This window comes from Abramis brama (genome assembly GCF_963993115.1).
Source record: "Abramis brama genome assembly, chromosome: 23".
NCBI lineage: Eukaryota > Metazoa > Chordata > Actinopteri > Cypriniformes > Leuciscidae > Abramis > Abramis brama.
Genome location: NC_139985.1, coordinates 18802678 through 18816732, shown reverse-complemented (window position 1 = coordinate 18816732; position 14055 = coordinate 18802678). Strand labels below are relative to the sequence as shown.

At 37.8% G+C, this 14055-nt stretch overlaps 1 protein-coding gene across 1 annotated transcript; it reads right to left on the bottom strand.

Moving 5' to 3' along the window:
* Positions 1 to 7593: 7593 nt before the first annotated feature.
* Positions 7594 to 12212, bottom strand: LOC311074202 (serine/threonine-protein kinase pim-2-like). The gene is made up of 8 exons (XM_084100613.1): positions 11066 to 12212; positions 10079 to 10339; positions 9788 to 9882; positions 9596 to 9646; positions 8956 to 9340; positions 8691 to 8870; positions 8030 to 8172; positions 7594 to 7830 (listed from the first exon to the last, which is right to left on the bottom strand). The coding sequence occupies exons 1-7, from the start codon at positions 11187 to 11189 to the stop codon at positions 8087 to 8089; spliced, it is 1182 nt and encodes a 393-aa protein (XP_083956739.1). The 5' UTR covers positions 11190 to 12212; the 3' UTR covers positions 7594 to 7830; positions 8030 to 8086.
* Positions 12213 to 14055: the final 1843 nt, after the last annotated feature.

Genomic DNA, 14055 nt, shown 5'->3' with positions numbered 1-14055 from the left:
AATCACAGGAGTCGGACTACGCTTTCGGCGCCATAGTTCTCTATACAGGCGACTCTTTCTGATTTAATTCACTATAATCTTTCAAAAGAGTCATTTATGATGTGAATCGAACTACACTGACCACCACGCTGCATTACACCCGCGGAGACAACATTAAAAATAAGATTTATTTGGTTTTAAGACTCGTGTGGGGAACTCGGAAACGGAAAAGCGTTATAGATAGAGAAGCTGCAAAGAATATAGTTCTATATGCATATGGTTCTCATAAATGAACCGAGACTCAGCGAAGGCCTATAAGGTATAGCCTATTGCCTCACAGACCTGAGACATATATCTAGCTTGAAATGTCTACTCTTTAGCGGAACAATTCAAAACGAAAGAAAACAGACTGCGCTGCTTATGTAATTCGTAAGAAATGTGCATTTCTCTCTGGCGCTGCGAAGATCGCGAGTCGTCAACTTCATCTGTCTAGCCGACAGACACTGACATAAAAAATAACTGTTTTATTAGTAAACAATTAAAATGTCTCCTGCTATATTTTACATATTTGCATGTTCCTTACAAAACACTGACAGTGGGGATTTTGACTGGGGTTGTTTTTTGAGCAGCTGCGGACAAATTCTTTCGACACACACACACACACAATATTACATAACACTCTGAGCTTATGTTTTAAAAAGATAATTTAACATATAAATAACAATTTTTAAATAGCCCACTTAAAGTGTTTATTACAAATAAATTACTAAATGCTAAAAAATAATACATTTTAATGAACAAACATATGCGTTGCATTTACAATTCTGTGAAAACAGCACCCCCACACTGCATGAAAAGAGGTGTATCCAGACCAGTATACTCCTGTATACACTGCTGAAATTCGGAAGAATCCAGGAGTATACTGGCCGGATAGCTCAAATTCCATGGGTCTGTATCAAGCGTGCCGCACAAGCCCTGAAAAGTGAAGCCAAAACGTCTCGATCGCCCCCCGGTGACTGGTCCTAGTATAGGTCATAAGCCCCGCCTCCCCGTGTTATTCAACGGGACGTGAGACCAACTAAACAATTAAATTACACTTCAAATATCTTTTTTCCAAAGGTGGTTTCTTTAATTTGCTGTCATTTTTATCACGCTGATGTAAGTTCAAGTGTCTGTTTCAAAAATAAGTTGGTTTTTAGTTAGTTACGTGATGCGGTGGTGTAACGTCATGATTGACAGCTGTGATTGACAGGTTCTCGAGCGAAGTAGTCACTGAAGCACCAACGGACATTTTTTTCGGGATCTTCGGAGGACTGAGGAGATTGTATTTACTTTATTTTAACAAGCCTCTTGTCGTACTGCAATCAATTTTTAAAAAAGTGTGCAGAATCCACTCTCCCTGAGTGCGTTCTGCGAGAGTGAGGGCGGAGCGTTGATTTCGCGGCTTTACTTCCTGCTCACTACTGCGCATGTCTGGTCCCGAGATCGCTACTGCGCAGACTCAAGAACCAATATGTCAGCGCCATATCGGGACTCTGGCGGCTTCAGTTCTCATCAATGGAAGAGAGCGAAGGGGCGTCGTCCATCTTTTTTTACAGTCTATGGTCTGTATATATCCGTATGCATCCGAAATGATACCAAATCGGATGTATGTTGTGGACGTATACTTCCGTGCTACAGCCATTTGTTGCCATGGCAAGTAATCCCATCAAAGGTTTTTTCAAGAGAACATTTTCACACCTTTGTGCACCTTTTGGCCTTCCCCCCTTCCTCCCATTACCCAGACCACTATTGGAGGACAGGACACATTGAAAACCCAGGAAAGTGATTTGATTGGTTACTTTTAGAACATAGCCCACCCTAGGCCTTATCGCACAGTGATTTGATTGGTTGTAGGCCAGCTATGCAGATTTTGCTCAGTATACACTAATCCCCCCTTTCCCCAATTTTAATACATTCAAATCTAATTTTAAAAACACACACAAAGATCAATGAGAAAGTCTGACATTTCTAAACAAAAAAAACAGTTGATCTGTAGTTTATTTTCATAAGTGAATTAAGTACAGAAAATTATCAACAATTTAGGAATACAAAATCATTCTAAAAGTTATTACAAAAGATTTATTGCAAATTGACACCAAGGTTTATGCACAAAAACAAATTTAGAATTGTGACGAGCCACACCAGGCCGTAACTTCTCAGAAGTGATTGAACAAGTGGTGCAGTCTTTCTCCAAACCATCTGAGGACAAACTTCCCTACTGGGTGTGGGCTGAACCTTTTAGTCTACAGAAGGACCCTGTGATGATAAAGTATCTGCTATGTATGGAGTAGAAAGTAAGAGGATGGATTTTACTGAATAATGCTGAAAAGCAAACGCTGGAGTAAGAAGCCATGAAAGGGTTGTAGATTTTTAATGAGATCAGTTATGACGCCTGTCCCTCCAGCTCCGACGCGGGGGTGTCTGGCTCTTCATCATTGTAGATGTTCTCAGCCTAAACGAGAGAAGTTTATGATATCAGTGCAAAGTCCTAATATCAAATACATAAATAAATGGAAATCTTAAGAATGTACAGTTTTGCTGTACTTACCATCTGCCATACTTGCATAATGTTGTCCTCTGACACAGAACAGATTACCCAGGGTTCATTTGGGTTCCAGGAGAAATCTGAGATCTTAGCTGTGTGCCCACCATGAATGAACTGCCAAAACAAACAAAAGTGGATTATTAGACTGTCAAAACTGGCATGCAAAATTGTACATGCATTGAAATTCTATCAATATTTTCAAGCTTCAATAACGATACACATCATAACAGTAATCCACATGAATCAAGCGGTTTAATCCAAGGCTTCTAAAGAGACAAGATTTTGAATCTAATTTTGATTCTATATTTTATACTTAATCCATTACCATTACAATTATCTCACTTAAATGCTTGCTCACTCAATGTATTTGTGTTTTTACAATGGGGTAATGTTGTTGCGCAATAGCTTACACAGCGCACAAGGAAGCTTGGTTTCAAACTTTAAATTTCATTTACATAAAAATACAAACAGTCAATAATAAAATAAGAAAAAAAGAAACAAAATCACAAACAATAGCACAAATAAATACAATAGAATAAATATACAAATGGAAGAAATAGTGCTTTATGTTTTTCAGGTACTGTAAGTCTAATAGTAGTATTCAGGTAAGAAATACTACAGAAATTGAAGTAATCAAATGTAAAATAACACTGGATTTTCTTCATTGTAAAAAATAAATACAGATTAATCCTTACAATTAAAGTTAAAAGTTATTCAGCGAGTGATTTTCTCTTTTCTTTTGTTCATTGATTAACAGGAATATTAGGCTGCTGTCACATTAAGACTGAATGCATGGATCCAATACACCGATACACATCCATTTTCTTCGGTTTACCTTCAATCAAGACACAGCCGACTGCGTTTATGTAAATACTCGCCAAGATGAGCATTTTGACAATTTTCTCAAGCTGTTTAAGAGGCAGCTTTATGTGTGTGCGCTTTGACTGTGACTGTGAAATCTGTGAGTAGTAGTAAAATGATGCGCTATACCCACAATCCCACATTGAAATTCATGCGCTATAACACCAACACTATCAGAGTGCATTGAGACGAGTGAGTAAGAGGAGGCGTGCGTGTGTGTGTGTGTGTGTGTGTCAACTCGCTGTCGGAGAGAACAGAGAGCAATAAAGCGCAGATGGTATCGATGTGTTGATACGGCAGAAATTTAATATTGGACCCTATTTAACTTGAGTTAAATTTACCATTTCTGACAACACTACTCAAGATAATAATACTTTTATTCAGAAAGGATGTATTAAATTGATCAAAATTGACAGTAAATACATTTCTTACAAAGATTTCTATTTTAAATAAATGCTTTCTTTTGAACTTTCTATTCATCAGAATGATTCTCTTCATTTAGAATTTCTATTCAGTCAGAATCCTGAAAAAAATGCATCAAGTAACACAACTTTTTTTCAATATTGATAAAAATGTATCTTGACCATCAAATCAGCATATTAGAATGATTTTTGAAGGATCATGTAACTCTGCAGACCGGAGTAATGATGATAATTTCAGCTTGGCTATTCAGGAATGAATTGCAGCATTTTATATTAAATAGAAATCTGTTATTTTAAATTGTAATATTCCACAGTATTACTGTCAAAAACTGTATTTTTGATCAAATAAATGCAGCTTTGATGAGCATAAGAGACATTTAAACCCCCAAAAATTTTAAAATATATATTAATTAAATATGTTATTTACACTTGTATTCAACTTTATACTAAAATAGAGTGTGATCAATAGTGTGTGTTTTTTGCTGTGGTATTGAAATAGTTATCAATAATCATATCATTATAGCTCCATCTGTCACAATAAATATTTTCAGCAAATCTATCTCGACTCACCAGCAGCTCAGGTGGCCCGTCCTCGGCGTCCTCCGCAGACTGCTCTTCTCCAATTTTACTAGAGGACATAAATGTAACAAAGCAATCAATATAAGATAAAAGCATTTGTGGATCCAAATACAGTTAGCACAAATGAACGGTTCAAATTAAACCAGGAATGAGCATCAAGAAAGAAAAAAAGTATATTTTCAGGATCAATTATAAAAGAGTAGTAATGCCATACCTCAGGTCCCAAACATTGAGGCGTCTGTCTGTGCCACTGGAGGCCAGGATAGTCTCGTTATGAGGAGACCACTGGACCTGTCAAGAGAATCAGCATTATTATTATCATTATCATCATCACTACACTATTGCTAACGGATTGCATGTTGTTATATTGTAACAGAATCTTGAGTTACCTGGAAGATTTCATCCTTATGTGACTCAAAAGAGTGAAGCTTCAACTTCAGGTTGCGCAGATCCCACAATGCAACAGTCTACAGCCATAAACAAACAGTGAGCATGTCATTTTTTTTCTAAATCATGCACAATATTAAATAGACTATACTTTAAAAGCTTATGCATTAGGCTGTATGCATACATCAAAACTGATGTGTACTTTGGGCTTAAACAGATAGTTCACACAAAAATGATAATTCTGTTATTAATTACTCACCCTCATGTTGTTCCAAACCCGTAAGGCTTCCGTTCATCTTCAAAGCACAAAATATATTTTTGATAAAATCTGAAAGATTTGTCTGCACAACTACCACTTTGATGTTTCAAAAAGTTTATAAAAAAGATTGTAAACCAATCCATATGAATCGAGCGGTTTAGTCCAATTTTTTTTAAGAGACTCGATCGCTTTATATGATAAACAGATTTAATTTAGGCTTTAATTCATATATAAACATTGATCAGCAAACACAAACAGAAGCTCAACCGAACTTGACATGCGAGAATGAACCTCATTGTTTCTCGCATGTCAAACGAACATGCTTGAGCTTCCGTTTACCACAACTGATGTGTGAGTTGATGAATGTTAATATGTGAATAAAAGCCTAAATTCAATCAGTTTATCATATAAAGCGATCAAATCTCTTCAGAACATTTGGACTAAACCATTCAATTCATCTGGATTCGTTTTACGATCTCTTTATTAACTTTTTGTCAAAGTGGTAGTTCTGTAGACTGTCAATAGAGGGACAGAAATCTCTAAGATTTCATTAAAAATATCTTAATTTGTGCTTTGAAGATGAACGAAAGTCTTATGGGTTTGGAACGACATGAGGGCGAAAAATTAATGACAGAATTTCTATTTTTGGGTGAACTAACTCTTTAAGGGGATTGTGTCCCCTCCGCATGAGGACGGATCTCTAAAGCAAATTCTTCCTACAGATGAGTGTGCATGTGTGATTATGTAGATCGCAACATGTACAGACCTTGTCTGCTGAGCCACTGGCCAGAATAAACTCGCTGTATGGGTTGAAGGACAGGCAGTTGACTTCGGCCGTGTGGGCGTCCACAGAGTGACTGGGCTTTGATGTGTTATTGGATCGTGTGTCCCAGCTGTAGAAGACAGACATTTCATAGTGTAATACAACTTAAAGGGTTAGTTCACCCCAAAAATAAAAATTCTGTCAGTAATTACTCACCCTCATGTTGTTCCAACCCCGTAAGGCTTTCGTTCATCTTCGGAACACAAATTCAGATATTTTTGATTAAATCTAAAAGAGCTGTCTCACTACTCCATTGGCTTCTATGTTATTGAAACTTGCCAGCCCAGAAAGTTAGTAAGGACAATGTAACAGCACAGCGCAAGGTCAGAACGTAGGCTCACTATTGGCTGAAGCTGGTCATGTGTGTGATGCTGGCCAATAGTGAGCCTACATTCTGACGTTGCGCTGTGCTGTTACACTACATGAACTCACGTCAGACGCCCACACAGAAGAAAATGAATAGTTGAATAAAGTCGGTATTTTGGGGGGTTTTTTGCACACAAAAAGTCCAAATAAATGTGAGCACTGTGCATTTGTACTAGAAGATATGCATTCATTTTGCGTTCATTTGTAAAGGACAAACAAAAATGGATCATTTTTAAATCCATAAAATAACTAATTTTACATTCTGTTTACATTACATTATGAAAAACATAACATTTTAAATGATGTGCTGTTGACTTCTGCCTTGTTCACATTCTTGCACATGAGGATTCAAAAGAGAACTTTTGTTTTCCTTTTTAATTTCGGTATGATAGAACTGTTGCAATTATTTATTTTGACAACTAATATAGAAAGTTCAACTTTTTGACAAACTCAGAATTGGTTGAATAGTTCATTGATTATAAAAAAACGCATTGAAGGTTGAATAATCTTTGGACTACAGTATTTATTTGCATGTTATCTCATCCATGAAGATGCAACAATGTAGAACAAGCTATTGGAGATTTTGAGAACCAGAACCAAGCTAACTGAGCAAGTTGAACTTTAGCTATAGTGTGTGCCCTTTTATTACTATTTAATTCATTTTAATATGAGGTGGTGGGTAATAAAAAATAAAAATAAAAAAAAATTCACTCAGTATGCTGTCGGACCGGGACAAACCTCACCTTCTGCCACTGTCCTGTTTGCTTCGGCTCTCCGAAACATCACCACTCCACCTCCATTCAGCGCTGTACGAGCCGCTGCTGCTCAGCCTAGACGACTCTCTGCATAACCGCCTCTCCACATTGTCCTCAGAGATGGACAAAGGTGATGATGAGTCTGGAAAATTTTAGAATTTCAAATTTATTTTTTTGTTGTTGTTGATAATATTAATAATCAATGTAAGGATTGGTCAAAGCCTATTCTGAGTGTTTCGATGAAGTGAACGGACGTCCATCATCTGGGTTCTTCTGGCTGCCGCTCTGCCACTCTCTCTTCCTGTGAGCCGGACCTGTCAGAACAGAAACAGAAAACTCAGAAGACAAAGACTGTGTTAAATATCCATGAAGCTCCTGGATCGGTGTCTGGGTCGGGTCTGGCAGCGGATCCTGATCACGGTCATCGGAACCGGGTCTCCAAACCTCCTGACCAGCTCTCTGAGAGAAAGCAGCTCTCCTGGATCTGGAGTGGAGTGGCCTGAGGCTGGAATATTTCACACATCACATAGTATTAATGTTTTAATAATAACCAATACTCAATGTCAGTGGTCAATTACAAATTGTTACTATACATAACTTTAGTTACTCAAATTGAAAAGTTGATTTCTTATGCAAGGAACCAAATACATGTGATAAAAATTTACATCGCACAAGTTTCTACACATTAATTTACTTAATCAATGTACAACAACATACCATAAACAAATAAAAAAAACTAAAGCACTCACCTCCTATTCCTCCCATGTGAGCAATCGACAGCCTCCTCAAATCTTATGGAATTATTTTTTTGCCTATAATAAAGAACATAACTTTTCAAGAAACTAATGAAAATATAAATTGAAACTGAATAAAATACCTTTGAAACTGAAAAAGACAGCTTCTGTGACTTCGTTTTTAATATAATGCATGGTTTGCTAACTGTTTTCTCATCTTTTTTTTTTTGAGAAACAATTGATAATAATCCTCTGTCTCTGTTACACTTCCTCACACCTGAAATCACTGATCGAGTGAATCTCCTGAACTCCTCCGATCTACAGTAGATCATTTCTAATCCATTTGTTGTGACATCTGCTCTAACGTGGGCCGTTTCGTTGGATCCCGGGCTAGGCACTGGCTAATCAGATCTCTGCATTCTGCACAAATGTTAATAAGGAGAGAGCTGGTTAGTCATGACCATGTGACTTGGCATCTATGAAAACAGCATCTAAAACGTGATTAATATCATGTAAAATGTTCCTCATCTTTACTTTAAAAGTGAAGTATGTGGTTTCTGCGACACCTAGCGGAATTAGCAAAGGCCCCTTTTGTGCAATCGCGTCGTCCCCAACTTAAACATCACAAACCCAGCTCTTACTTGCTCTTGTGAAGGCATGTTTCAGGTCCAACATATTAGGAATACTTTTAGCGGTGTTGCATTTGTCTTTCTGAAAATGTGTGTTTCTGAATGGGAGCATGATGATGCTGTATGGTATTGAAGCATGCTTTGTAGCGTGTAGCAAGACAATGCTCTGTTCACTTTGACGTGTTCATGACCTGTTTAATCTTTGAAGGTAGCCTATAAATGCAGCGAATTTCGGCTTTCACTTCTGTAACTAAAGCTGAATTTCTAAAAGCGGTGTGTTTATCAGTGTTTTCAATATTATTCACTCACCTCTGGATAAGTTGGAATTCTGAAATGTAACTTTAGCTTCTATGATTTCTGTTTCACTGCAAAAAGGAAGAGATGCGTTCACCATCTGATAAAACATCACTCCTAGAGCCCAGACATTTGCTGGGACGGCGTGGAATCTGGGTTCTGTGAAGACTTCAGGTGGGCAGTGATCCTGTCTTCCTGTAAGTACGACATTTGCACATTGTTGAGCTTTTTTTCTTAAAGCGTCACTACATTCAGGTTTCCACGCTCTCAAAATGCTCACCAACGTATATGTCGCTCTCGTAGCCCTCACTACTGAATAGCTGACCGCAGCCAAAGTCTATCAGCTTGAGGAATAATGAGCTTCTCTTCAACAGGAAATTCTGCGCTTGAATGTCATTATGAAAAACGCCATGCTCGATGCAGTGTTGTACTGCCAGCACAGCCTGTCCCATTAAGTCCCATACTATTGTTTCGCACACTTCAGGATTACGACGAGTGATGAAGTCCAGCAAGCTCTCGCAGGGTTCGGGGAACTCCATGATGAGAGTGAATTTGCGAGGATGTTCAAACCACTCGAATAGTTGTATGACGTAGGGGCTTATGGGTTCTCGTCTCATCATTAGCAGGAGCGCCACTTCTGTAATGAGAGGTTCAGGATGTCCAGGCTAGAGAAAAGCAGTAGACAGAAGGCAAGCTGGGTAAAAACCTGACGAAAACATGTCATTTTTAAACATACTTTTCTTTGATCTTTTTAGATACGTTGAAAAGAACCTCAAAAGAGCTCAAAGTTTTTTCTTTTGTGCCTCTAGGCTTATTTGTCAATCACATTTACACCTAGTGCGCCCTGTTGAAGTGTATTAACTACAGCAATCTGCTGCACTTAAACAACTAAATACATATTCAGGTTTTGGCCGACTTACAATATCAAGATAAAGGAAATTGTCAAACTTGCGCATCCGCTTGATGGCAACCTGCCAAAAAAAAAAAAAACAGTTTCAGTAACAGTATTCCAGCACATGACCTTGCGCTAAGTATTAAACCATCTGTAAATGTTTTGAATATGTTTTGATGCACGCAAAACCAAAATGTTTGCACAATTCGGGAAGATTTACCTTTTTGCCATCAAATTTGCGTGTTCCCCTGTACACACTGCCAAACATTCCACATCCAATCATCTGTCCCGCTTTATAGAGAGACTCAAAGGACTCTGAAAAACAAACAGAAAAATATGGGAAATATATACGAGATAAAATATCAGTCCTGGTTGTGTCGATAAAATAATGTTAATATGGGGAAAATAATATGAATATTCTCTGAAAACAAGCCGTAAGATATTTTTAGTGGAAAACAAGACGACAACACTGTTTAAAATAATGTCGGAGAAATAAGTACTGGCGATTTACCATTATTTGGCTCGACGTCGCAGAGATATTGTGCAGCGGATGATGGATCAGGATCAGGTGATGATGGATCAGGATCAGGTGATGATGGATCAGGTGATGATGGATCAGGATCAGGCTCTGGCTCCAGATCTGCTGTAGGGAGAAAAGGCTCCACAACATCCACAGCACAACTGTGGCAACAGCAGCAGAAAAAACCCTTCACAGCCGTCCATACCCTGTTGAGGAAACGACCAATTCTTTTCCTCTTCCTTGTAGGTTTTTCTGAAATGAAGAGAAACATCTCTGATGTCAAATTAATGATATCATGACATAACTTACATTTTACTGTTAAATTATTATCTGTAATGTTAAAAATCCAAAGTAATGGAAATATTTCCAAGCTACCCACCTGACTTCTGCTAAATGCCTACATAAATGTCCCAAAATCGTATTTCACAATATCAAAAGTCCTTTTATTTCACAATTTTTATTAATCACATAAAATAATAATGTAATCCTCTGCACGACGGCCATTTTGACAATTTTGTGAGTATTTGACAATTCAAGTGCAATAAGTCAGAAATATAATTCTACTGGGAATGGAATGCTGTCTGAGAATCGTCTTTCTGTGCGCGTGTTTCTGGTGTGTGTATAAATAAAGTTTTCTAATTAAGTTAAGCAATCGTTATTTCTAAATTTTCCCTGAACGTTCATAACGTCCAGTTTTTTTCAATGTTTCAAAAATGTTTTTTCTTGGTTAAAGGAACATTATATTTAATAATTTTGCATTATGGGAATGCTACTTTTGAATGTTCTCTTAATGCTCTGAAAATGTTCCAATTAAAATATATAAAAAATAAATAAATAAAAAATCAGAAAGCAAAATTCAGCTGAGCACCAGTAAATGTGACCGGACATTAACATGCTAAAAACTTGAAGCAGTTTTGCATGGAATAGCAAAATCTCTATCTGTACACATTACACTGCCCAGCCTTATTTCAGTCTCACCTGTTGAGCTCTTGTTCACAGGAGAATTCTCCATGGCACCCTGAGCAGTTCGGCCACTTGAAGTCTCTGTCGGCTCGACGGCAACTTGACCCGGGAGTGGATGGCACCGCCACCACGCTTCCATGCTGTCGGACCGGGACAAACCGCAGCTGCTGCCACTGTCCTGTTTGCTTCGGCTCTCCGAAACATCACCACTCCACCTCCATTCAGCGCTGCACGAGCCGCTGCTGCTCAGCCTAGACGACTCTCTGCATAACAGCCTCTCCACATTGTCCTCAGAGATGGACAAAGATGATGATGAGTCTGGAAAATTTCAGACATCAAAAACTGTTTTTTTTTCTTCTTTTTTTGTAATAATATTTATAATCAATGTAAAAATTGGTCAAAGCCTATTCTGACCTCTGCGAGAGTGTTCCGATGAAGTGGACAGGCGTCCATCATCTGGGCTCTTCTGGCTGCCGCTCTGCCACTCCTTCTTCCTGTGAGCCGGACCTGTCAGAACAGAAACAGACATACTAAATACTATTACTAATATACTATTTCACATAGTTAGTATTAATGGTTTAATAACAACAACCAATACTAAATGTCAGTTGACAAATTGACAATTACAAATTGTTACAATAGATAACTTTAGTTACTCAAATTGAAAAGTTGATTTCACATGCAAGGAATCAAATACATGTGATCACTTAGCTGGGAAAATTGGGGGATCAAATTTACCTTGCACAAGTTTCTTCACACTTACTCAATCATTGTACAACAATATTATACCATAACATACATTTACAAATAAAAAACCAAAGCAATCACCTCCTCTTCCCCCCATGTGAGCCATCGATCCTCCAATCTGCAATAAAAACAATACAAAAAACAATACAAAAAGAACAAAATACAACTCTCCTCAGAAATGCAACAACAATAATAATAATAATAATAAAATAATAAACAAAAAAAAGAAATAAAACGCCAAACTCCTTCTAACGTAAAGAACAATTAAATAAAAGTCTCCACAAAAACAATATGAACTCTTTAAAAAATAAAAATGTGTAAAGGATATATGCGTATATATGCGCCGATCTTCTAGAATAAAAGTCTCTTCTCCGCTTCAGCTTCACAAGATTTGGATAGAAAATACTTTGCAAAAATCTCTGAATTGTTCGCCTCGTCTCTCAACCAACTCAGAAAACGATCAGTTCGAGTGTATACAAATGCAGTCAAAATTCAAAACACGCGTCGCGATAGCAAATAAAATTCAAATAATTCATAACCACGCACGTACACCTGAAGTCGCACATCGAATATCAACACATTTATTGAAAAGTAACCAACTTAATATTAAACAGTTATTGTTGTTATTATTATTGTTATTATATCCGTGGAATTATTCGTGCCCAAAATCTGCATAGCTATTCACAATTGAGCAAATTAGCACCGACTTCGCAAGGCACTTACAGTCTGGACTGTAGTCATTGCTTCTGTCCAAAATGCGTGCAAAAAGGCACAAGGGGGGATAAATCGGACATCATCTTAATATATTATAAAGTCTAGAAAAATTACATTTCCGCATGTAAACATAGAGCCAATCAGATTTCAGTATCACTGATGCGTCATCACATCGGTAAGTAGTAGGTGGTGAAGAAAAGAAAATGAAAATTAATATGAAGCCCATTTATGATTTTACTAATCAAGGAGTGGAGGATGACGTGGAGGATGACGTTTACAATGATCATTGTCTTTCTCAAACAATGTTTAACAGATTATTATGCACTGTAATGTTGGCTAATGAAATGATATTGAGTTCCTTTGCTCAAATTTAGTCAGTCAATTCGTCTTTTTCAACGAGTGATTAGTTCGACTCGAATGAATCACAGGAGTCGGACTACGCTTTCGGCGCCATAGTTCTCTATACAGGCGACTCTTTCTGATTTAATTCACTATAATCTTTCAAAAGAGTCATTTATGATGTGAATCGAACTACACTGACCACCACGCTGCATTACACCCGCGGAGACAACATTAAAAATAAGATTTATTTGGTTTTAAGACTCGTGTGGGGAACTCGGAAACGGAAAAGCGTTATAGATAGAGAATTCTTTGGACACACACACACACACACAATATTACATAACACTCTGAGCTTATGTTTTAAAAAGATAATTTAACATATAAATAACAATTTTTAAATAGCCCACTTAAAGTGTTTATTACAAATAAATTACTAAATGCTAAAAAATAATACATTTTAATGAACAAACATATGCGTTGCATTTACAATTCTGTGAAAACAGCACCCCCACACTGCATGAAAAGAGGTGTATCCAGACCAGTATACTCCTGTATACACTGCTGAAATTCGGAAGAATCCAGGAGTATACTGGCCGGATAGCTCAAATTCCATGGGTCTGTATCAAGCGTGCCGCACAAGCCCTGAAAAGTGAAGCCAAAACGTCTCGATCGCCCCCCGGTGACTGGTCCTAGTATAGGTCATAAGCCCCGCCTCCCCGTGTTATTCAACGGGACGTGAGACCAACTAAACAATTAAATTACACTTCAAATATCTTTTTTCCAAAGGTGGTTTCTTTAATTTGCTGTCATTTTTATCACGCTGATGTAAGTTCAAGTGTCTGTTTCAAAAATAAGTTGGTTTTTAGTTAGTTACGTGATGCGGTGGTGTAACGTCATGATTGACAGCTGTGATTGACAGGTTCTCGAGCGAAGTAGTCACTGAAGCACCAACGGACATTTTTTTCGGGATCTTCGGAGGACTGAGGAGATTGTATTTACTTTATTTTAACAAGCCTCTTGTCGTACTGCAATCAATTTTTAAAAAAGTGTGCAGAATCCACTCTCCCTGAGTGCGTTCTGCGAGAGTGAGGGCGGAGCGTTGATTTCGCGGCTTTACTTCCTGCTCACTACTGCGCATGTCTGGTCCCGAGATCGCTACTGCGCAGACTCAAGAACCAATATGTCAGCGCCATATCGGGACT

Bases quoted from the DNA above. Each gene is read 5' to 3' on its own strand.
- LOC311074202 (XM_084100613.1), bottom strand. From the start codon at position 11,189: ATGGAAGCGTGGTGGCGGTGCCATCCACTCCCGGGTCAAGTTGCCGTC. The intron at 10,340-11,065 runs GTGAGACTGAAA...TCTTCATTTCAG, and splicing joins TGTGAACAAGAGCTCAACAG to AAAAACCTACAAGGAAGAGG. The intron at 9,883-10,078 runs GTAAATCGCCAG...TTTGTTTTTCAG, and splicing joins CGACGTCGAGCCAAATAATG to AGTCCTTTGAGTCTCTCTAT.